The sequence below is a fragment of the Bos mutus genome, chromosome 13 (assembly GCF_027580195.1).
Source record: "Bos mutus isolate GX-2022 chromosome 13, NWIPB_WYAK_1.1, whole genome shotgun sequence".
Lineage (NCBI taxonomy): Eukaryota > Metazoa > Chordata > Mammalia > Artiodactyla > Bovidae > Bos > Bos mutus.
The window spans coordinates 57870967-57896926 of record NC_091629.1 but is presented as its reverse complement, the minus strand read 5'-3'; the positions used below and the strand labels follow the sequence as shown (position 1 = coordinate 57896926).

The window sequence follows — 25960 nt, the reverse complement described above, 5'->3', positions numbered from 1 at the left end:
CCAGCTTTGGGGGTGGAGGGTTGGGCTCAGAAATGTAACTTTTGGGACTTCCTTGGTGGTCCAGTGGTTGACTTCACCTTCTAATTCAGGGGCTGTGGGTTTGATCCCTTGTTGGGGAATTAAGATCCCACATGCCAAGTGGACAAAAAACCAAAAACAGGGAAAAGCAGAAGCAACATTGTAACAGATTCAATAAAAAGTTTTAAAATGGTCCACATCAAAAAAATCTTAAAAAAAAAAAAGAAATATACCTTTTAACCTTCTGGCCTCGCGGCAATAGAGAGATACAGGAACGAGGGTGAAACGGATGTTGAGGGAGTCAATCCGTAGATTCCACTCTGGCCTCTGCTTGCCATCTCTGAAACGGTCTCTGGGATTCTCCAGTTTGCTGGATCTCAGGTGGGCTGGAAATGGATGTACTGTTGCCTAAAGTCAAGTCCAAACTTGCATCACCGTCAGAGGCCCTGTGGAGATTATATGGGTAAGTGGTTTTCAATCCTATAGATTCTGGTGTCTGGTTTGGTTTTTTTTTTGGTAACAAATCTTTTGTTATAACCCCTTTACTAATCTGAAATGAAATTAATATCTAATATAATTTGGTACACATATGAAATAAAAAACATCACATCTAACTATAATTATAGAAATGAAGTAACAGCAAAGTAAAATTTATAGCAGAAGAGTATGTACCCCAATATTTAAATGTTCCATTAAGGCTGCTCTAAAAATGTAATCAAGCTATTTATAGGAGATATAAATGAAGTACTCGTGTATAAAGGAGAGCGATGTGTACAACGTACTCTCAATGGTCAGAATAAAGTATTATCTCTCTCACACATGGAAGAAAGAGAATGATAAATGTGGCAAAAGGTGAACATTTAGTGGATCTGGGTGAAAGGAAAATGACAGCTCTTTGTATTATTCTTCCAATTTTTTTCTATACACCTGACATTATTTCAAAGTGACAAGTATAATACATGCTAGGGTATAGAATTTCTCAGTATGCTAAAACTGTAAATAATTAGGGTACATCCCAGGAGTTTAAGGTCAGTTCAAGAGCAGGAAATTATCAATGTGATTGAATAAATTAAAAGTTTACAGAAAAAAGTCCAAATGAATCTTTAAATTGATTCATAAAAATTATTCCATATTTTTCTATGATCATTAATGATAAAAAAAAACACACAGTATACTAGCAACCAAAGTGAACATTCTTCACCTGATAAAGATTATTTACAAATACTTCCAGCAAGTATTTTACTCAATGATGAAACTCTAAAAGCGGCACCCTTAAAGACGGTAAAAGGCCGGGATTCCCTCTATCACTGTGTGTGTTAGTCCCTCAGTTGTGTCCGACTCTTTGCAACCTCACAAACTGTAGACCACCAGGCTTCTCTGTCCATGGAATTCTCCAGGCAAGAATCCTGGAGTGGATTGCCATTCCCTTCTCAGAGAACCTTCCCAACCCAGGGATCGAACCCCGGTTCCCTCTATCTATCTGGACCTGGGTTCAATCCCTGGGTTGGGAAGATCTTCTGGAGAAGGGAAAGGCTGCCCACTCCAGTATTCTGGCCTGGAGTTGCCAGAGTAAAACACGACTAAGCCACTTTCACTCACTTTCCGTCAACCACTACTCTGATTCAATATCAAACTACTGACTGTAGGCCAATGCAGTAGAATTGGACATAAAAATAAAGCGGTACAGGAGTGGGGAAGGAAAAGATAGAATGATCAGTGCTTACAGATGATATGAATGTCTTCAGATGAAATCCTAGAGAGTCATGGGTAAACTGTTAAAATTCATGAGAAAACATACTGAGTTTGCAATGACGAAAGTCAATATACAAAAGACTAATTGCATGCTTACATACCAAAAACTATCAAATAAATTAAAAAGAAGGAAAATCCTATTCACAGTAGTCATGAAATTTATTACTAAAAATAAATCAAGGAAAAATTTGCAAGAGTTTTATGAAAAACAATCTTTATTGATTTGAAGAGGACTTGAATAGAGTGATGCTCATTATATATATGAAGACATAACATGGTAAATATTTTGGCTCCTCTCAGTAATATATAGCTGTGATGCAATTTTTTAAAGATCTTGAGAAATTGACCCTAAAATGTATGTGGTAGAGTAAAAAGGCAATAATAGCCAAAACAATTCTGAGTAAGTAAAACAGAAAACGCTTGTGTTTCTGTGGGAAACAAAGCACCAAGATTTTTTTTTTCTGTTAAACAATGATGTTATTGCTTTAGTACAATACACAAATTTATGCAACCAGGGCAGAGGCTGTGGATGACTCATATTTCCGATTAGGGGGTAGGACTCGTTTGGTCTTGTAGTATCGAGCCAACCGGTGAATACGGCTCTCAATCAGAATCAGACTGAATTTAGCATCTTTATCCTTTCTGTTCCTCTCAAGATGCTTCTGAACAGCGACAGCTTTCTTAATTAAATGATAGAGATCCTCAGGGAGATCAGGAGCAAGTCCTTTGGACTTAAGAATTCTCAAGATTTTGTTGCCTGTCACAAAACGTACTTGTGCAACACCATGAGAGTCTCTCAGGATCACACTGATCTGTGAGGGAGTCAGGCCCTTCTTGGCCAGTTTGTAGATCTGCTCCTTCACGTCGTCAGAAGTGAGCTTCAGCCAGGTGGGAACGGCAGAACCGACTGGGACAGGCCCTTCCCCGGAGCGTGCATGCGACCCATGATGGCGGCGGTGTGGTAGCAAAAGGCAAAGCACCAAGATTTTTAAAACACAGATGTTCATTAACAGAGCACCAGGGACTTTCCTGGTGGTCCAGTGGCTAAAACTCGGCACTCCCAATGCAGGGGCCTGGGTTGGGTCTCTGGTCTGGGAACTAGATCACATGTGCTACAACTAAAAAGAACCTACATCCCTCAAGGAAGATCAAAGATGCTGCATGCCGCAAGTAAGACCTGGCACAGCCCAAAAAAAAAATATATATATATATTTTTTTTTTTAAAAACATTAAGGAAGACGGATTTGATAATAGACAAATTGAGTAAAACTAGAGCCCAGAAATACATCTATATATGAAAACTTGGGACAAAATAGATGTAGTTTATAAATTAATAGGGGATCAATGATATGCATTCCATATTAGGAAAAAATGGAAACAAGATCCCTACTTCAAACTTTCCATGAAAAATAAATTCCAAATGAATTAATAACTTAAATGTGGAAGATAAAATTCATAAAAAGATTTAAAGAAAATGGAAGGGATTGTGTAAGGAGAATATGACATAAACAGTACAATCCATAGAGGGAGAGATGGGTAAAACTGACTCCATCAAAATTAAAATATATATATTATTTCCTTTTTTTTTTTTTTTGGCCACATTCATGGATTGCAGGGTCTTAGCACTTTAGTTCTGAATTGAACCTGGGCCACAGCTTTAAAAAGCACTGAGTACTAACCACTGGACTGCCAGGGATTTCCCTATGCTTTTTAAAAGATGGCATCAAACAAAGCTCGTGCTAATTGATATTTCTCTCTGGGGCTCATTTACCGTCTGTACATTGGGCACACGAATTGCACAAGCTATAGAGGTGATCCTCACAGGGGTTCTCGCCTCTGACCCCAGCTTTGGACTCAGGGTGCCACTTGGGTGCTTTCAGATCTGGGCAAGCAGCATCGGGTCAGGCATTGCCCGATCAGCTGCGCCCGGAGTACTCCCTCTTTCTGTACCTTGTATTCAAGGCGGACTCTGAGCCTATTTAGAAAATTGGATGATTGTTACACCTACTTCACATATTGTCATGATGTTTAAAAGTGATAAATCATGCAATGGGCTCAGCACTGAGCCTGGAACATAGCAAATGCTCAGTCCTGATTAACTATAATTATGCAAAGGGACATTTATTAAGTGGGAGAGTCAGGATTTGAAACCAGGTCCATGTAATTCCAAAGTCTGTGATCTTTTAATGACACGTTTTTCTCTCTCAAAGAAACCATAGTGTAGTGTGTGTTAGTCGCTCAGTCATGTCCGATTCTTTGTGACCCCAAGGACTATAGCCTGCCAGGCTCTATCCATGGAATTCTCCAGGCAAGAATACTGGAGTGAGTAGCCATTCCCTTCTTCAGGGGATCTTCCCAACCCAGGGATTGAACCCAGGACTCCCAAATTGCAGGGAGATTCTTTACCAGCTGAGCCACCAGGGAAGACATAGTGTAGTGTGGAGACAAACAAATCAATTGGCAAAGAGGTAGGTAAACTGAGGGACAGAGAAGAGCATCTAACATAAAGGATGTCAGAGACCTGCTGCTCTCCTCTCCCCCAACACCAGTGAATGGCAGGGCAGATGGTGTTTGAGAGAGAAAGGGAGAGACAGTCAGACAGGCATGGCCGTGAGTCTCACAGTCTTAAGAAGGAATAGCCACTGGTCCTTCCTGGCCCCTCTTCCTACCCTAGGTCTTAAGAGGCCAGCCTGTGAGCATGGCCAAGTGCCTCCGAGAACAGGAGAGCCCACCACCTGTGTCCTCAGTCTGTGCCTGGATGTAGGGTCATGGCAACATTAATTCTAGACAAGTCCTTCACCTCCTAGTTCAACCTTCTCATTATACAGCTGGGGAGGCTGAGGCTCACAGAGCTGCAGTGTCCTGACCAAGGGCACGCAGTGTTAGAGGGCTCCAGGCAAAGTGGAAGTGTGGGGGCCTCTCTTCAAAACCAGGAAAAAAGTAAGACTTCCCTGGTGGTTCAGGAGTTAAGACTCTGAGCTTCCAGTACTGAGGGGTGATGTTCGATCCCTGGTCAAGGAACTAAGATCCCACGTGCCATGTGGCAAAAAAAAAAAAAAAAAAAAAGTCAGGAAAAAAGTGCTGTTAAAGATACTAAAAAACAAAAACCCAAGCAAACTTCTTCCCCTTCTTTTGCAATCTGTCAAGGTTTGGTTTTTGGTTTTTTTTTGGCCACACTATGCGCTCTACAAGATAGTAGTTCTCCGATCAGGATTTGAACCCTGGGTCCCAGCAGGGAAAGCACGGAATCCTAACCACTGGACCACCAGGGAATTCCCTTGATATTTTAAACTTGTCATTTGACTTTGCTTCCCATAGGCATGGGGATACTCAACAGGGAGAGTGCAGAGTCCCATGGGTGCTCTGGGTCCCATCCCACTATTCAGCATGGACAGTAGCCACCAGCTGCCAGACCACCTTCCTGCTAGCTGCATTTGTGATCAAAAAGGAACAACCTTTGAGACAGTCATTGGACACCGTATTGAGGGCTGGCGTAGTGGATGATACAGCCTCATGGGCAATAAGTAAATAAATGGTATTGGGAACTGCAGAGGATGGAAAGGTATATTGATTAAGGTTCTCGAGAGAAAGAGAACCTTTCTATATGATACCTATATATCTATATATCTGTATCTATGCCTATGTGCTGAGATGTGCTTAGTCGCTCAGTCGTGCCCAACTCTTTGGGACCCCTTGGACTGTAGCCTGCCAGGCTCCTCTGTCCATGGGGATTCTCCAGGCAAGAATACTGGGGTGGGTTGTCATGCCCTCCTGCGGGTGATCTTCCAAACTCAGGGATCGAACCCAGGTCTCCCACATAGCAGGTAGATTCTTTACCATCTGAGCCACCGGGTATCTATATTTATATGGTGGCTCAGGCAGTAAAGAGTTCGCCTGCAATACAGGAGACCTGAGTTCTATCCCTGGATCAGGAAGATCCCCTGGAAAAGGAAATGGCTACCCATTTCAGTATTCTTGCCTGGAGAATTTCATGGACAGAGGAGCCTGGGGGGCTACAGTCCATGGGGTCGCAGGGTCTGACACAACTGAGCGACTGACACTCACTTTCATACACGTATATATACATGATACCTAGATGATAGATACATAGATAGATGGATAAACAGCAAGAGGATTAAAGAGTGAGAGAAAACAAAAGACAGTATCTTCGTTTTTAATATTGGCTCTTGCATTCCTGGCTTTTATGAAATTCATAGGACAGGCTGAAAATTTGGGTAAGAATGTTGCATTCTTGCACCCGAATTCTGCAGGACAGCAGGTTGGAACGTCAGGCAGAGTTTCTAAATTTCAGGCTTATGTTTCTAAATTTCATCCTTCTCCTTCAAGAAACCTCTGTTTTGTTTTGTTAAGTATTTTTATTTATTTATTTAAGCCATACTGTATGGCTTGTGGGATCTTAGTTCCCTGACCAGGGATCAAGCCTACACCTCTTGCATTGGAAGCATGGAGTCTTAACCACTGGGCCACCAAGGAATTCCCTCTCTACAATTATTTCAAACCTTCGTGGATAAACCATGATACCTCACACGGGCCTGTGAATTTTGTAATATATTTAAAAAGCAAATTGTTTACATAGATAGAGGGCACCCCCCACCTGCACACACGCCCTAAGAACAACTCTGTTTCAAAGGCTCAGTCAGGCATTTAATGGGGCTGAGCAAGAAGGACCCAAGACCGAAGGACCCAAGGACCTCACATCCAGTGTACCTGAACGTCATAGGAAAAATGTCCACCACGCTGAGTGGACTGGACTCTGTGCTGAGTGCTTGTCAAATATTCCTTACCACAATCACACGACAGGAGAAACCAACACTCCCATCTTAGAGCTGAGGAAACAGCCTCAGAGAGGGTCAATGATTTTCTTCCAAACTAGACATCTCAGACCTTAAGCTTAGGTTCTTTTTTTTTAACTTAATTTTTTTTGATCTGTGGCATGTCAGATCTTAGTTCCCCAACCAGGGCTTGAACCTGTGCCCCCTGCAGTGGAAGAGCGGCGTCTTTACCACTAGGCTACCAAGGAAGTCCCAAGGCTCTTTTTTTAAAAATTTATATTTTATTGAAGTATAGTTGATCTGTAATTTTTAATTTATTTATTCTATTGAAGTATAGTTGATTTATACTTTTAAATATTTATTTTATTGAAGTATAATTGATTTATAATGTGAAGTTTAAGTTCTTAGCAACCACATGGTATCGACTGTGTGTATCTTCTTGATTGCAGCTGAGAGCCTGGCACGCAGTAAGAATTCATTCAATGATTTTTGTGTGAATGAACTGAATGAATGAATGAGTCTATAGTATTTATAGAAGACTATAGAGGGTGTGAGAGGTAGGCTCAGTGAATCAATCTTGGGTTGAGATCAGGCTTGGAAGGACGAGTGTCCACCCATTCTCATTACCAAATAGGTTCTGGGGATCAGTATGGGAGTAACCAGTTTTAGAAACGCTCAATCTGGTGTCGTGTAATTCACTCATTATGCAGCTCCAGGCTTGTACCTTCTCTTGAGGGCCTCAGTCTCCTGCTCCCAGTGGGAGGTTGGGTCTGGATCAGGAGGCAGCAAACATATTCTATGAAGGACTGAGAGTAAATATTAGCTTTGTCTAAAGACGAATTTGAGTCTCTGCCACAACTATACAACCCTCCCACTGTAGTGAGAAAGTATCCTCAGACAATACATAGATGAATGTGTGTCTGTGTTCCAACAAAAAGTCATTTAGAAAAATAAGCAGTTGTCTGGATTTAGTCTCTAGGCTACAGCTTGCTGACCTGACCTTTGAATCCCTTTTAATCTTAACAGTCCATGATATATATATATATATACACATATGCCATTCTGTATGGTTTCCAGAATCTTATTTCCGCAAGCTGTAATCAAACCCTCAGTCCCTGCAGCAAGAGCACGGAGTCCTAACCACGAAACCACCAGGGAATTTCCAACAGTGTATAATTTAAAAACTTAGAACCACACATATAAAGGACAGAAATAATCAGACAATGCCGTAATCCTTATATAATGTCCATGCAGACGTTGCTAATCGATCACAGAACTCTTCTGACGAGAACAGAGTTGGCTTTTTATAATCAATCACAGATAGAGAACTCTAGCTGGAGCATTTCCTCTTTCACTCTTTCTTTTTGGCCATGCTGTGCAGCTTATGAGTCGTAATTCATAAGGAATCGAACCCTCGCCCATCGCAGTAGCAGCTCATTTTCTTAACCCCTGGACCACCAGGGAAGTTCCTCTCTTTCACACTTTCTGAGGCAAATATTTAGAAAACGGCAGATACTCTCTTGAGTGTGACATTGAGGAAAATAGGAAGAAACAGAGAGTGGGAAGTCTGGCCAATTCTGTCATTCTTACCCCGGAGTAAGAAGAATCAAATCGTCCCCAGGGTGGTATAAGTGAGAAGCAGAGTCCTGAACCTAAGCCAGGCTGTTTGACCCGACTGTGGTATTACCCACTGATGGAAGTCAGACATTCTGTCTCTCGCTTGCCCTCCTGAGTGTGCCAGCTAGGAGTGAAAGCCCCCACATAGTAGCTCTCTGGGGCATTTTTATTTTCTTTTCCCACCATTTTTCTTTAAACTGCACTGGGTCTTCATCCCCTGCATTGGAAGATGGATTCTTAACCGCTGGACCACCAGGGAAGTCCCCCCAAATTTAAATCATTGAGTGACTTCTGCATACAGGAATCAACTGCCTGTCTAGTTGGAGGATATTTTACAAATTAGTTCCTGTGGAGCTTGGCAATGCAAGACTCTTGTGTCTATTTGAATTTCCATAAACCTCTACTTTGAAGAGTGAATTGGAACTTCCAAGCATCAAGAAGTTGCGTGATAATGGGGCGAGAGTTTGGATTTTGCAGTGAGACAAATTTGGCTTGGGTTCTAGAGAGAATGATCACTCCTTTGATAATTAGAAGTCATCTATTCAGGACTTCCCTGATGGCTCAGTGCTAAAGAATCTACCTACCAATGCAGGAGACATGGGTTCAATGATATCTGATGTCTGATGGGTTCGATGATGTCAATGATCAGGGATTTTCCCTGATCTGGGAAAATCCCACATGCAATGGAGCAATTAAGCCCATGCACCAGAGCTACTGAGCCTGTGCTCTAGAGCCCAGCAGCCGAAACTCCTGAGCCCACGTACCTCAGCCACTGAAGGCCGTGCACCCCAGAGCTGGTGCTCCACAACAAGAGAAGTCACTGCAAGAGAAGCCCATCCACCACAGACAGTAGCACGCGCTTGCTGCAACTAGAGAAAAGCCCATTTTTTGTTATGGCATGAAATTTGTAGGGGTAGGAAGCATTCCTCTAACATCTCAAATTACACACTATAACTAAATGTTGATTATAGTGACTGGTGAGCTGCTCTGCCCCTTTAGCTCAGATTCAGTTCTGTTCAATCATAAGGGAAACAATTCATTTATTCTTTTCAGAGTCCTTCCGCACCCATAACCTCAAAACTCTCTGAGAAGCCTGATTTGTTAGAATTGTCCCATTTCAGTCAGGAAAACTGAGCTCCAAAGAGCTTTGTTGAAGGCAGAGCTCTTCTGTATCTTTTATGTGACAACTATTTATGAGCACCTTCCATGTCCAGACATGGAATAGGCACTGGAGACATAAGGGTATAAATATTGGGGCGGGGGGAGGGGCGCAGAGATCAATATCTGTTAGCTGAAGAATTTGTTGTGACCCACCTGGCTTCTTGGAATCTTTTAATCGATGGAAATCCAGAAGAGGTCTGATAAGATTTCTTAATTCAGGCAAGTCTTTATTGGGACACCAGAGAGCGAAAACAAGTAACAGTTTTTCTTGCTCACTTGCTTGGGGGGCTGGTGAGCCGGTCCTTTGTGTGGAGTGACGTTGGGGATGAGTCCAGGGGGCTGGAGGGGTGGCTTGAGTGGTCTGCCCACCTCCTTGGCGGTGCTGTGTGCAGAGTGCATGTGTAGTACCCTGTTATTGCTCCATTTCACATCTCAGAAGTGGCAGTTGGGTTTTTGGGCTTTTTGTATCTTATTGTTCATAATTTGCCCCAACTGCGCATGTGGGTAGTTATTTTTAGTCCCTTATAGATACGTTGTATTCTGTTGCTCTAGGAGCCGTTAGTCCAGGTGCAAGCACTTAGAAACGGGTCCCAGTTCCCAGATCCCAGCTTGTCTCAATGTTATCTGAAATTTGAGAAAGAAATTGCACTGAGCAATCAGTAGAGAGTTTCACAATTCCCTGGGAGTCCAAGAGTGGGAGAACTAGCGGTGCATTTCCCAACATCTTACCTAAGAATCCAGGACTAAATAGCATCTTTGCAGTTGACCTTTTATTTTAACCCCATCTCCACTAACAAGGCTAAGGGACGTGGGGCCCCCACAATGTTCAGGGTTCAGATGGACACCTGAGATAGTTTCCTCATAAGCCTGCCGACATCTCCCAGGCCCGCCTCTCCTCTATTTTTTCCCTGGCAGTTATTTCAGTGGCCTTGCCATCTTGCCCGGGACAGGAATGAGCCACTGTCTCTCTAGTATCAAGCTTCCTGGTCTCTGCCTTCCTGTTTATGCCATGGAAGCTGGGAGGGGCCAAAGAAATGCTGGTGAGGCCACACCCACTAGTGAAGGTATAAATTGGGAGGTCTGGCCATCAGCATCGCCCCTGCCCTCACCATGAAGCTCAGTGGCCTCTTCCCCTTCATGCTTCTTGCCCTGGGAAGCCTGGCACTTTGGGCTGTGGAAGGTGCTGAAAATGGTGAGTTGGAGATACCTTGGTACCATCTTGGCTGCAACGTCAGAGGTGGTGTGGGAATGTACCCTTCTCTAGACTGTGAACTCTGAGCTTAGCTTCAGGAGATGTCCCTGGGAGTGTGTTCATGTCCACCTGGGCTCCAGGGTCTCTGTGAGGGCTTCTGAGCATCTGAAAACTCTTCTTTTACTCTGCCATCTGTCAGCCCAGGTCTCACTCCATTGCTGTTCTTGTTCCTCTCTCTCCCTGCCTTGTTTCCTAGTCTCTGGTTCTCCAGGCATCAGTCTGACTCTTGCTGATTCTTTCCATTAATCTGTTTTCCTGCCTCAGGCTCTAGCTCTCCTCCTGCCCTGTCAGTTCCATTTATCTCTGTTTAGTTCCTTCCATCTCCATTACCCTCAGCCTTGCTTACTCCCTGTGTGTAGCCTTTGCTTTTGTCTGAGGCCAGAAACCTTGGCTGGGAGCCCTATGCCTCTCTCCTGACCATGTGTGTGATTTCATCAAGCTTGTCCAGACGGGGACTTCCCTTCGGACTTTGTGGACAGTCAGCTGGGCGAGGGTCACTGCTGGAGAGCGGTGCTTTGTCCAGGAGCTGTGATGGCCTACTCAACACCCAGCCCCCTCCAAATTCTTGAACTTCTCTTCAAAAGCTTTGAAAGCTGGGGCCTGCCCTCCTAGAAAAACTACCCAGTGCCTTGGAGATGAGAAACCCAAGTGCAGAAGTGACTGGCAGTGTCCACACAAGAAGAAATGTTGCCTCGACACTTGCGGAACTGAATGTCTGGACCCTGTCAACGTCACAAACCCAGGTGAGAAGGTGGAAGAGCTGGTGGGGAGGAGTGGAACGAAGGACACAGCCTTGGGGAGACGGGGGTGGGTCCTGCCTGGCCACCTCTTCGCCAAGAAGTGTTGAGCCAAGTTTGTCAGGAAATCATCCAGCCCCAGACAGGAAGTTACCCACTTGGCTGGTAAAGCAGCCAGTCTGCTAAAAGGTCAGTTTTGCAGGTAATAGTCATCTGGTCATTCAGATAGCCAGGCAGTGGGCAGCCACCCCACCACTCAGCACTGGACAACTGGCCTCCTGTGTTGACTGAGGGTTTGATGTCAGAGGAGAAACAGATCCTATGTTCAGGGGGTACTTCCTGGCCTCGGGAAGGACGTGGAGGTCATGGACACGGGATTCTCTCTGCTCAGGCTAGGGCAGGGGCTGGGGCCCAGAAGTAGGGGGCGGTGATGTGGAAGGCCTAAACCTTCTAACCCATGACTCTACTCTCTCCAGTTAAGAAGAAGCCTGGGACGTGTCCATTGGTCCATGGCCGATGTCTGATGCTTAAACCCCTCAATCACTGTGAGACAGACGACCAGTGCGTAGGTACATTAAAGTGCTGCAATGCTGTGTGTGGGAAAGTCTGCCTTTCCCCTATGAAAGGTAAGGAGGGGCTGGGGCAGGCTGACCTCCCTCCCTCCAACTCTCTCTGTCTCAGCCCTCTGAAGTTCCCAGCATATGAACAGGGGACTCCTGATCCCAACCCCAAGCAGAGTTTCTGCCAGACTCTGTGGTCTTCAAGAGCCCTCTCTCCCAGGCTTCAGGGCAAGAATTTCCATAGGATGGCTCATGGCTTTGATTCTATCCCAGCCCTTCTGAGTAAGGGTCCTGGGCAAGTAACTCTCAGTCTCAGCTTCCTTATATGTAAAATGGATATAATTAACTTGAAAGTGCATTGTCAAAAGTACTGTTCAGTATGTGTTATTAAGGTTATTTCCAGGATGTTGTTTAGGGTCAAAGCCCAAGGGACCAGTGGATTTTGAGGATAATCCAGCTCAAGGCTCTGATTTATAGAGTTTTCTAGTAAAATAGAGGCTTGTACTCAGCCTCCTGATACCAAGACTCCTTCAACTCTATCAGCACCTTGCTATTTTCTCTATCTCAAGGGATTTCTTGGGTGGGGGGGGGGGGCGGGGCAGAATGTGAACATGACTCGGGTGCTTCCAATATTGAAGCCCTGATCTCATTTTCTCTCCCAGCCTGATTCCTGCCGTTTGGGAGAGTCTCTGGATTCCTACTCTGTGTGGTGTGGGAGTTCCATTTCTACGCCCAGTCTTGGATCACTCCTTGGCGAAGACTTGGTTCTAACACCAATATCTTCTTTGCAGAAGAAGCCAACAAATGTCTGTTGACTTATCAATAAATAAATGAGCATGTTTCTCTCTGTACATACTGCTTCTGTGATACATTGGGGAGGATGAGGTGGGTGGGTAGTGATGAGGAAATATCTGGATAAGAGGCTTCCCTCACATCATAGTTCACATCATAGTTCACATCATAGTTCTGAAAAGACTCAGCTCTGTGATTTGGGACAAACAACTTTATCTCTAACATCTTAATCTCTTAACTTACAAAGTGGTGATAAAAATCAGTGTATGGAGCATTGATATGTGCAATGCAAAATGAATAGCAATGTTACGGGGCCACTGCAGGCTCTCAAAAAATGGTGGATACTTGCCTTCTGCGGTGATCTTGAGCCCCTTTCATTTCTTCTCTCTCCCAAGACACAGCTTCTTCTGTCTTAAAGTAAGTGTTGAGCAGAACGACATGAAGTGATTATCAGTCCTGTGGGAGGACTCCAAACACTTCTGTCTGTCCATTGTATTGGGTTGACCAAAACATTTTGTTCGTGTCTTTCCATAACATCCTGCAAGACAAAACCCAAATTTTTTTGCCAACCCAATATATTGGTATCAGAATCTCCAAGGAAAGCAAAAACATAATCAAGCATTGGGTGAAACAATGCTTCAACCCCATAAGACACATCCACAGTGGGCTTTGATCTCCCATGGCCAGGGAGTCTTTCCTGGCAGCTGACGCTGGGCAATTTACCTACATGCACTCCTCTCATGTAATGGTAAAGGGACTCCACTCCGTTCTTTCCTTGCTGAGGACAGATACAGCTGTGGGGTTGACCAGGTGCCCAAGGGCACACACACTCACATAAAATGAAGGAGCATGTGTTGAGGTTGAAACGGGAAGATATTTCTACACATGGAGTAAGTCTGGCACAGGCTGTGTTGGACTCTCTATCTCTTGGTAAGCAAGTATCATATTTCAGGTCGAAGACCCCTTCTGCAGTGGGGGATGCATGCTTGAGACTGCCTTTCCCAATATTAGGAATATTGTCACGGTAGGTCACGTGGAGGATATGTTCTTGGCCAGAAACACAGGAGGGTGATACTGTTTTCAACTCAGTGGAGCGGAAAGTAATAAGAGCTGGAATTCCTAGAGCTAGGGCCAAGTAGGGAAATTTGCTCCATATTTTTCTGTGCTCTATGGATTCTAAAGTAAACAGAGAACTTAATTAGATAATGATTTTTTTAAAAAGACGAAATTGTAATTCAATCCTCTCCTGAAAAATGTCACAGGTCGAAGAAAATAGTCCATACTATTTGAACCAATATGCTAAGAGCAACAATTGCATGTATTAAATTCACCATTTCAGAGATGAGGGGAAAGGAGAAGAGCCACTGAGTTCATATTCTATGAGTCATTCATTTCATGTTAATTTCATATATTTCATTTTATTCATTTTAGCCACCCTCCAAGTTGACTTCCAATGATCCTCACCTCTTGGTATTCACACCCTAATGTGGTCCCCTCCCACATTTTTGCACAGTTGGTCTGTGTGACCAATAAACCATTGCAGAGTGATAGATCATTTTGTCCTTATGAGATTAGATCATTAAAAGAGATTAGTTTCCATTTTGGGAGGCTGTGCTCTCCTCAGTCATCTACTCAGGCAAAAACTCAGCTGGCACGCCATGAGGACATTCAGCCATCTGTGGAGTGGCCCCAGTAGAACTAATGTCTCTGGTCAACAGCCTCTGTGGAACCAAGGTCCACCACCACGTGGGCGACTTGGAAGTGGATTTTTCAGTCTCCGTCTAGTCTTGTCCCAGCAAACATCTTGATTATAACCTGTGAGAGACCCCAGATCAGAACCATCCGGCCAAGCTGTTCCTGGATGTTTTTTTTCTGTTACCAAATGCTTTATTGTTATCATCAGTTATCCGCAACATTAAACAAGGTGGGAGATGACAATGCTGGTTTATGTTAATGTTGGTGGTGGGATAACACTTCATCACTTACACATAACCAGCCAGTTTTATTACTTAACATATAATAAGTTCACACAAAGTCTAAATAAAGCCTTCCAAAAATCCACTGTATAATCCTTGATCAAAATACGAATGAAAAGAATTCAGACTTTCTTGTTCTTTTGATAATATGATCTGAGAAATGTGATTTTTATAGTTTAAAAAACAGACTAATTATTTATGGTTTACAAAATGGATGGATGTACCTTAATTATATGACCTTTTAGGGAAGGGTTACACATACTTTCCTTGGCTATCTATGAAGATTTCTTTATTTCAACCATGTCAGCATATATTCATGACTTCTATCAATTGCTTTCAAGAAGACACATGAGGATTTCAATAAACCTTAATTCTCAGACTGTGAGATGATGTTAATGGTTTTAAGATGCTGTTTTGGGACAATTTGTTATGTAGTTATAAATGACAAATTTGCTGAGGTTAGTAAAAATTTGATACTACAACCAAATACTCTGACCTGTAGAAGAAAAAATAATTATGTGCCAATTTTGTCTGCTCTGAACAAAGATGGAAACAGCTTAAACAAAACGCTCAACAAAATTCAGTAAGTTTTAAACAGCTCTCCTAAAACTGAAATGTGAATTCTTCAATAAAATTAGGAATGGAAATGGGGATTCCCCTTGGCGGTCCAGTGGTTAAGACTCTGAGCTTCCAGTGCAAGGGGCATAGGCTCAATCCCTGGTCGAGTAACTAAGATCCCACATGCTGCATGGCACAGTCAAAATATTAAAAAAAAAGAAAAAAAAGGAAATGAAAGGATAGAAATTAATTCAAAAAAAGGAAAAAAACAAAACTTTGTAGCAAAACCTACATTAAGTTGAATTTTCAGAGGTATTGTCATTAAAGTCGTAAATAGAATGAGTCACCACTATTTTTCAACAGTGTATGAGATATACAAAAATATGCAATGAGATAAAGGAATAAAATGTGTAAGGATGAGAGAAGCTTATTGTTATTATTGGCAGACAGTATCATTTCCTACATAACAATTTAAGACTTTCAATATAATGGATGAAGTTTAATTTCATTGGAATTGTGGGGTATAAAGTTTATACAAAATTCTATGGCATTTCTCCACATTACCCAAAAGCAGTCAGAAATAATAAAAGTAGACATAAATAATCCCAAGAAGCAAACTCTACAGTAATCCTAGGAACAAATCTACAAATTATGTCAGAACATCATGGATTAAAAGAAAAAAAAAAGAATTTTATTTGAAGATCTAAAATAAGAACTGAATAAATGGAGAATTAATGTTTTGTTTGGAAAGACTCAATCAGGTAAAGATTGCAACTCTTTAAAAATGCATTTACAAATTCAATAAAACTGCAATAAAAACCCCAATACGATCTTTAAAAACAACTTGGCAAAGTTATCCTACAGTTCATATATTAGTATAAAGGTTGCAGAAGAGCCAAGAACATTTTTAAAAAGTACAAGAATGGAGGATAGTCATACCACATACCAAAATATTATTACCCCTCCCTTGTGAACTTCCCTCCCACCTCCCACCACATCCCACCCCTCTAGGTTGTCACAGACCACCATGTTTGAGTTCCCTGCCTCATACAGCAAATTCCCACTGGCTATCTATTTTACACACAGTAATGTACAGGTCAGTTATGTATAGGCATAGCTAGTAATATGTACATATTAGTTATGTATAGGCATAGTTCGTAATGTATAGGCATTCGGTCCCATCACTTCATGGCAAATAGATGGGGAAACAGTGGAAACAGTGACTGACTTTATTTTGGGGGGCTCCAAAATCACTGCAGGTGGTGAAATTAAAAGACACTGTAGCCATGAAAGTAAAAGACACTTACTCCTTGGAAGGAAAGTTTTGAACAACCTAGACAGCATATTAAAAAGCAGAGACATTACTTTGTCAACAAAGGCTTGTCTAGTCAAGACTATGGTTTTTCCAGTAGTCATGTATGGATGCGAGAGTTGGACTGTGAAGAAAGCTGAGGGCTGAAGAACTGATGCTTTTGAACTGTGGTGTTGGAGAAGACTCTTGAGAGTCCCTTGGACTGCAAGGAGATCCAACCGGTCTATTCTAAACGAGATCAGTCCTGGGTGTTCACTGGAAGGACTGATGTTGAAGCTGAAACTCCAATACTTTGGCCACCTGATGCAAAGAACCAACTCACTGGAAAAGACCCTGATGCTGGGAAAGATTGAGGGCAGGAGGAGAAGGGGACAACAGAGGATGAGATGGTTGGATGGCATCACCGACTCAATGGACATGGGTTTGGGTGGACTCCGGGAGTTGGTGATGGACAGGGAGGCCTGGCATGCTGCAGTTCATGGGGTTGCAAAGAGTCGGACACGACTGAGCGACTGAATTGAACTGAATGTATAGATTTCAACGTTACTTTCTCAATTCCTCCCTCCTTCTCTTTCCCTCGATGTGTCCACAAGTCTGTTGTTTTATGCCTGTGTCTCCATTGCTGTCCTGCAAGTAGATTCATCAGTACCAATTTTTGTTTTTAAGTTCACACTGACAACTTTCACGGAGTTTAATAGTAATTTTTAACATAGAGTATTAGGCTTCTAGCTTCCCAGGTGGCTCAGTGGTAAAGAATCCACCTGGAGAAAAGAACATGGAAGGTTACAGTTCACGGGGTCACAAAAGAGTTGGACATGACTGCACAGCTAAACAACATTAGGGTTCTACCCTAAGAGAAATAGAACAGGTAGGACCAGTAGGAGATATATATATATATTCTTTTTTCATAGCAATATGTGTGTGTGTATTTATTTATTGTTATGACAAGTTAGCTCATGCAGTTTTGGAGGCTAAGTCCCATAATCTGCCATCTGTAAAATGAAGACCCAAGAAAATCAGTGGTATAATGCAATTTAGGTCTGAAGACCTAAGAGCTGATGGTGTAAATTTTACTCCAAGGGCAGGAGACAAAGAAGTGAGATGTCCCATCTCATGCAGCTGCTGCTGCTGCTAAGTCACCTCAGTCGTGTCCGACTCTGTGCGACCCCATAGACGGCAGCCCACCAGGCTCCCCTGTCCATGCTCCCCATGCATTTCCTTCTCCAGTGCATGAAAGTGAAAAGTGAAAGTGAAGTCACTCAGTCGTGTCCAACTCCTAGGGACCCCATGGACTGCAGCCCACCAGGCTCCTCCATCCATGGGATTTTCCAGGCACGAGTACTGGAGTGAGGTGCCATTGCCTTCTCCCGTCTCATGCAGAGAGGCAGGAAAAAGGTATAAATTTCTCCTCCCTTCACCTTTTGTCCTACTGGGCCCTCAAAAGTTTGGATGAGGCCCCACACACACTGAGGAGAGCAATTCACTTTACTGAGTGCACAGATGCAAATGCCAGTCTCATCTGGATACAACCCCACAGACACACCTAGAAATAATACTTAACCTGTGCATTCATGGCCAGTCAAGTCGACACATAAAATTAACCATTACAAGTCGACTGAGCATCCATACAGATCTCCTTAAACCATACTTAATCTTCAAGTAAAATAATGACAGGGTCATAACCCTGCCAGACAGGGTACAATTATCCTGTATAGAACCCAAAACACATTAACTCCATTCCCAGAAGAGGAAGTAAAGCCCTTGAGTGATATTTACTTTCCTCCTTCATATCCAGTAACTTAAACACTCTGATGTTAAAATTAACAATACATAAATACTACCATCAAGTCATCTTATGTTACATGATAAGGTAAAAAGAGACAAAGAAAAGAAAATATAGAAAATACGCACACATGGGTTCATAGCAAAATGAGGAAATGTCAAGAGTATTACAGGCCTCACATCTGTAACTGTTCACATCGTTGGAGCTGGTATTTACAGTTACTTTCTTCCACTGTCCTTCTGTAGCCCTCTGTTTTCATAAATCAATGACTTAATTGCAGAGTGAAATATATAATATTATCAAGTCTCTATGGGATCTCCTGTATTCCAGACATATGCTTCCACACCTTCAATGTGGAGCAGTAGTCCAATTTTCCCTGATAGTCATGATCAACCACTCCAGCCAACACCATAACCCTCTTCTTTACCTGTTGTTTTAGAGACATGAGGAACCCAAAGTAGTCAGGTGGTAGTTTTATTTTATTTATTATTATTTTTTAAATTTTTGGTTGCACTGGGTCTTCATTGCTGTCAGGCCTTTCCCTGGTTGCAGCGAGCTGGGGCTACTCTTCATTGTGGTACATGGGCTTCTCATTGCGCTGGCTTCTCTTAATGCGGAGCACAGGCGCTGGGCCAGGGGCTCCAGTAGCTGCATCTCACACGCTCTGGAGCGTGGACTCAGTAGTTGCAGTACATGGGCTCAGTTGCTCTGCAGCACGTGGAATCCTCCCAGACCAGGAATCAAACCCGTATCCTCTACACCGGCAGGAGGATTCTTAACCACTGCACCACCAGGGAAGTCCTATTTTATTTATTTATTTTGGCTGCACCTGGATGGTAGTTTTATTTTATTTTTTTCCAGTATAAAATGAAACTTTATTTTTTTAATATAAATTTATTTATTTTAATTGGAAGCTAATTACTTTACAATATTGTATTGGTTTTGCCATACATCAACATGAATCCGCCACGGGTGTACACGTGTTCCCCATCCTGAACCCCCTCCCACCTCCCTCCCCATACCATCCCTCTGGGTCATCCCAGTGCACCAGCCCCAAGGTTCCTGTATCATGCATCGAACCTGGACTGGCGATTCGTTTCACATATGATATTATACATGTTTCAATCCCATTCTCCCAAATCATCCCATCCTCTCCCTCTCCTACAGAGTCCAAAAGACTGTTCTATACATCTGTGTCTCTTTTGCTGTCTCGCATACAGGGTTATCGTTACCATCTTTCTAAATTCCATATATATGCATTAGTGTACTGTATTGGTGTTTTTCTTTCTGGCTTACTTCACTCTGTATAATAGGCTCCAGTTTCATCCACCTCATTAGAACTGATTCAAATGTATTCTTTTTAATGGCTGAGGAGATCCAACCAGTCCATTCTGAAGGAAATCAGCCCTGGGATTTCTTTGGAGGAAATGATGCTAAAACTGAAACTCCAGTACTTTGGCCACCTCATGCGGAGAGTTGACTCATTGGAAAAGACTCTGATGCTGGGAGGGATTGGGGGCAGGAGGAGAAGGGGACGACAGAGGATGAGATGGCTGGATGGCATCACTGACTCGATGGACGTGCGTCTGAGTGAACTCTGGGAGTTGGTGATGGACAGGGAGGCCTGGTGTGCTGCAATTCATGGGGTCGCAAAGAGTTGGACACGACTGAGTGACTGAACTGAACTGAACTGAATACCCCATTGTGTATATGTACCATAGCTTTCTTATCCATTCATCTGCTGATGGACATCTAGGTTGCTTCCATGTCCTGGCTATTATAAACAGTGCTGTGATGAACACAGGTACACGTGTCTCTCTCAATTCTGATTTCCTCGGTGTGTATGCCCAGTAGTGGGATTGCTGGGTCATAAGGCAGTTCTATTTTCAGTTTTTTAAGGAATCTCCACACTGTTCTCCATAGTGGCTGTACTAGTTTGCATTCCCACCAACAGTGTAAGAGGGTTCCCTTTTCGCCACACCCTCTCCAGCATTTATTGCTTGTAGACTTTTGGATAGCAGCCATTCTGACTGGCGTGAAATGGTACCTCATTGTGGTTTTGATTTGCATTTCTCTGATAATGAGTGATGTTGAGCATCTTTTCATGTGTTTGTTAGCCATCTGTATGTCTTCTTTGGAGAAATGTCTGTTTAGTTCTTTGGCCCATTTTTTGATTGGGTCGTTTATTTTTCTGGAATTGAGCTGTAGGAGTTGCTTGTATATTTTTGAGATTAGTTCTTTGTCAGTTGCTTCATTTGCTATTATTTTCTCCCATTCTGAAGGCTGTCTTTTCACCTTGCTTACAGTTTCCTTTGTTGTGCAGAAGCTTTTAATTTTAATTAGGTCCCATGTTTATTTTTGCTTTTTTCAGTTCGATGGGATCACTGCTGTGTCACCTAGTGGAAACGTTCCTCCCTCCAGAACCAACACCTCCAGCCAAGAGTACACAAAGGCAAGGGGTCGAAAAGGTAAGGTTTGCTAGTGGCCCCCTAGTGGTCATAGTGGGAGGTGCCCCTTCATCTCTACCTCTTGATTTCTGAACCCATGAATCCTAATTATGGAAGAAACAGCAAGATATATCGGACACTGATTGAGAGCATGGACAGCCTTCGAGAGAACCTTGCCCCAGCCCTGCAAGGTATTGTCATCTGGCTGGCACTCCAGCTGAGTCTTCAAAAGGCTGTTTCAGTGTTCTAAAAAGTCAGTTGTTTTAGAATGATGCTGAATTCCATGAGCATGGGCCCATTGCCATACTCCTTTTGCTGTGAAGTGAGTTCTTTGATCAGAGCATTATTGTGAGGCAAGGTGGATTAGGCATTCTGTAAGTACATGTCTGGTAGTTTTGCATACAGGGAAACATTGCATACAGGGCATGCAAATTCATATCCAGAGTGTCTATTCCCTGATGTCCCTTCCATGATGCAAGTGACCTGATGTAATCAACCTTCCACCAGGTAGCTGGCCCATCACCCCAGGAAATGGTTCTGTACTGGGCATGGATGTTGGTCTCTGATTCTGGCAGATCAGCACTCAGCAGTAAACAACTAATTATATTTCTATATCCCAGAAACAATTAAAGATGAACTTTTACAGTCACATCAAAAATCAACTAAGATTAAGAAAAGATGTACAAAATCTTTATGGAGAAAAACTATTACATTTTTCAAGAGAAATTAAAGAATACCTAAAGAGAAAGAAAGAGATACCATATTCATAAATTGTAAACCTTAAGGATTATGCCAAAGCCTTTAACTGTGTGGATCACAATAAACTGGAAAATTCTGAAAGAGATGAGACTACCAGACCACCTGACCTGCCTCTTGAGAAACCTATATGCAGGTCAGGAAGCAACAGTTAGAACTGGACATGGAACAACAGACTGGTCCCAAATAGGAAAAGGAGTTCGTCAAGGCTGTATATTGTCACCCTGGTTATTTAACTTATATGCAGAGTACATCATGAGAAACTCTGGGCTGGAGGAAGCACAAGCTAGAATCAAGATTGCTGGGACAAATATCAATAACCTCAGATATGCAGATGACACCACCCTTATGGTAGAAAGTGAAGAGGAACTAAAGAGCCTCTTGACAAAAGTGAAAGAGGAGAGTGAAAAAGTTGGCCTAAAGCTCAACATTCAGAAAACGAAGATCATGGCATCCGGTCCCGTCACTTCATGGGAAACAGATGGGGAAACAGTGGAAACAGTGTCAGACTTTATTTGGGGGGGCTCCAAAATCACTGCAGATGGTGATTGCAGCCATGAAATTAAAAGACGCTTACTCCTTGGAAGGAAAGTTATGACCAACCTAGATAGCATATTGAAAAGCAGAGACATTACTTTGCCAACAAAGGTCTGTCTAGTCAAGGCTATGGTTTTTCCAGTGGTCATGTATGGATGTGAGAGTTGCACTGTGAAGAAAGCTGAGCACCAAAGAATTGATGCTTTTGAACTGTGGTGTTGGAGAAGACTCTTGAGAGTCCCTTGGACTGCAAGGAGATCCAACCAGTCCATTCTAAAGGAGATCAGCCCTGGGTGTTTTTTGGAAGGAATGATGCTGAAGCTGAAACTCCAATACTTTGGCCACCTCATGCAAAGAGTTGACTCATTGGAAAAGACCCTGATGCTGGGAGGGATTGGGGGCAGGAGGAGAAGGGGACGACAGAGGATGAGATGGCTGGATGGTATCACCGACTCGATGGACATGAGTTTGAGTAAACTCCAGGAGTTGGTGATGGACAGGGAGGCCTGGTGTGCTGTGATTCATGGGGTCGCAAAGAGTCAGACACGACTGAGCGACTGAACTGAACTGAACTGAATATCATAAAGATGTACTTTCCCCTGATATATTTATAGATTCAGTACCATCATGGATAAAAATTCCCATAGGTTATTGTTGCTTTGTTTGTTTACATGTGTGTGTATCTTGCAGAAGCTATTGAAGAAATGTATTTGGAAAAGCAAAGAGACAAGAATAGCAAAAACCTAAATGAAGAATATAAGAACAGGACAGGGACATCTCTGGTGGTCCAGTGGTTAAGAGTTTGCCTTCCAAAGCAGAGGACCCCAGTTTGATCCCTGTTCGGGGAACAAAGATCCCACATGCCATGCAGTGTGGCCATAAAAAAAGGAAGAAAGCAGTAAAACTTATTCTACAAATTATTACAATTTAGCATAAATTGAAGTAAATAAAATATTGTGATATTGGCAAAGGATAGACTCACAGACCAATAGTATACAACAGAAAAAAAACTCAGCAATGTGAGCCAGGCAGGTTTAATATGAAACTTATAACTAAAAAGGTAAAAAAGAAAGCTCTAGGACTGAGGGAGAGTAAATAGTCAAGGAAAGAACAAACTTGCTGGAGAGTGAATCCTCTCCAAGGTTAAGATTCAGACTTATCAGAGAGGATGTGGTGGCAGTCCGTTGGTTGGCAGAGAAGTTGGTCGGCTGAGTTTTCCCAAACCAGAGCTGGTCCACAGTCCGAGGGCAGAGGCCAGCTGGGGGAGCGGGAGGGATGCTCCGGGCAGCTGCCTGCTGGGGGTGCTATTGAACTAACTGGGAAACCTCAACCAGGAAGCAGCAGCCTGCTGGATTGTCCTGGGAACTCTTCTGGGAGCTGGCTAGGCGGGGCTCCACTGAACATACCTGCTGGGTGAGCTCCACTGGTGGGCATCACACACCAGGGTAGTGGTGTCAGAGCAAGAAAAAGGAATGCACATGAGAATCAGGAAAAGGAGCCCCTTTCTCCTCCCTCCTGTGTCTGTCCTGCGCCCACTACTGATAAAGATTAACATCACGTCAGCTGTGCTGTGCTTAGCTGCTCAGTCGTGTCCAACTCTCTGCGACCCCATAGACTGTAGCCCACCAGGCTCCTCTGTCCATGGGGATTTTCCAGGTCAGAATACTGGAGTTGGTTGCCATGCCCTCCTCCAGGGGATCTTCCCAACCCAGGGATTGAATTGCAGGCAGTTTCTTTACTGCTGAGCCACCAGGGAAGCCCAAGAATACTGGAGTGGGTAGCCTATCCCTTCTCCAGGGGATCTTCCTGGCCCAGGAATCAAACCAGGGTCTCCTGCATTGCAGGTGGATTCTGGTAACCAGCTGAGTTACCAGGGAAGCCCTCATGTTGGCTAACAAGGGAGAATGTTCCCATATTACAAGCCAGCAATCAAGGATAGATTTGGAGCTGAGAAGCAATAAATTCGAAGCTCACACAAACCAATTAGAATAAAGAGCCCCCAAACAGTCCCCTTCACATGCAGGAATTTGATTTATGTCACAGGTTGACTGGCAAACCAGTAGGGAAAAGAGACTGCTTTCAATAAATGGCACTGGGGCAAATGGCCACCTCTCTATGCATATTTTCAGAAAAGAAGGAAAAAGAAGAGAAACTTGATCACAACCTTTCATAGCATGCAAACAGTTCCAAGTAGACAATATAACAGGCAAAACTGTAAAACTTTTAGAATGTGACACAGGATAATATTTTCATGACCTCAGTATAGAGAAAGATTCTTTAAAGAAGACACAAAAATAGTAATCATAAAGAGATTGGTAAGTTTGACTACAATAACATTTAAAATTCTGTTTAACAAAAGATACTGTTAGGAAAAGGAAAAGGTGAACCACAGGTTCGCCGATTGCTCCCTGCTTTTCTGACCCTGGGGCCTCTAGGAAGCTGGGGGCAGATGAGGGAGGTTGCTGCTATTTAGAGGCATGGTCCTGGGGAAGTGAAGGCTTCCGGGTACCCGAAAGGTCTAGATTGGACAGTTGAGGACCCCAAGCCCCATTTCATGGGAGCAGCACTCATTTCAGAGAGAGAATGTCCAGGCTGCCCTGTCCTGTCCTCTTCTGTTCCACCCCATAAGCACTACCCTCACACTCCCAGATCATAGCTTTTCTTAGGTTCTGGGCAGATGCTAACAGATCAAATTTTCCCATGAAGCATAGGTCCATGCCCCTAGAGATCCATCTCCTATTACCTAGTGATCTTTGAGAAATCACAAATTCATGTGCCCATGAAATTCATGAAGGTTTTCAGATGTGCCTGCGTGTGTGTTTCTACAAGCCTGTGTGTCTTTGTGACGTGCCTGCTTGTGACTCAAAGTGTGGTCCACAGACCAGCAGTGTGCTTATTTGGGAGCTGGAGAAGTATAGCATCTCTGGCCCCATCCTAGATTTATTAAATCAAAATATGTGTTTTATGGTTCTTACACACATTCAAGTTTGAGAAGCCTGGCATACCTGTTTGCAGCTGCCCAGGAGAGCTTATATTTTATTTAGGAGAAAGCGTCAGTACTCAGAGGCTGGATGCATTGGATTACATCTGCATGTTTACGGGCACACTTGTGTGTCTGTCTATATGTGTGCTGTGATTCTTTTTCAGAAGAGAAGAGCACTTCCTGAGGGCTGATTATAGGCCAGGCACCCTGTAAATTCTTTTTTTTTTTTTAACTGGAGAGTACCCGTATATAGGTTCACAGGTCTTTACATTATTATTTATTTTGGCCACACTGCAAGGCATGTGGAATCTTAGTTCTCTGACCAAGTATCAAACCAGCACTCCCTGCAGTGGAAACATGGAGTCTCAATCACTGGGCCACCAGGGAAGTGCCCACATTGTAAAATTCTTAACACCCTCACTTGTATCCTCTGCCTCATTTGAGTTTCTTGAGGGCCTTAGGGAAAACAGAGAGTAGGGATGATTGGTGTTGAAAGCCTTAAAAAATATCCAAACACTTTGACTTGGTATGTTCCACCTCTAGGTATCTGACCTCAGAGAAATCGGAATTAAAGAAAACATGACTCATGCAGAAGGATTTACACATACACATAATCTTTAATAGAAACCAAGAACTGGACACAACTGGTTTTTCCAGTGGAGTTACAGAAATCATCACAAAGCCCTGAAGAGGACAACAATGTGGTCATTAACTGAGGTCAGCTCTATAATTATTTCCTGAGTGGACTTTCCAAGCCAAGTGCATGGTGTACCCAAGAGCTGACAGATGTGGCTCCACTCTGATGAAGGTCAAGATATTGATGAAGTTGTATGACATTGGGAAATTGTTTTGTAACATAGACCAGAAAAAAGGACATGAAATACACAGTGTAATCACAGTCAAGGGAAAAAATGCTCTGGAAACAA

The 25960-nt window shown here is 43.1% G+C and overlaps 1 protein-coding gene and 1 pseudogene across 1 annotated transcript; one reads left to right on the top strand and one right to left on the bottom strand.

Annotated features, from left to right (window-relative positions):
- Positions 1-2239: 2239 nt before the first annotated feature.
- On the bottom strand, positions 2240-2716 carry LOC102284409 (small ribosomal subunit protein uS15-like; annotated as a pseudogene).
- A 7696-nt stretch (positions 2717-10412) lies between these two features.
- SLPI (secretory leukocyte peptidase inhibitor) lies at positions 10413-12721 on the top strand. Its single transcript, XM_005893615.3, has 4 exons — positions 10413-10533; positions 11178-11336; positions 11807-11956; positions 12553-12721. The coding sequence occupies exons 1-4, from the start codon at positions 10452-10454 to the stop codon at positions 12555-12557; spliced, it is 396 nt and encodes a 131-aa protein (XP_005893677.1). The 5' UTR covers positions 10413-10451; the 3' UTR covers positions 12558-12721.
- Positions 12722-25960: the final 13239 nt, after the last annotated feature.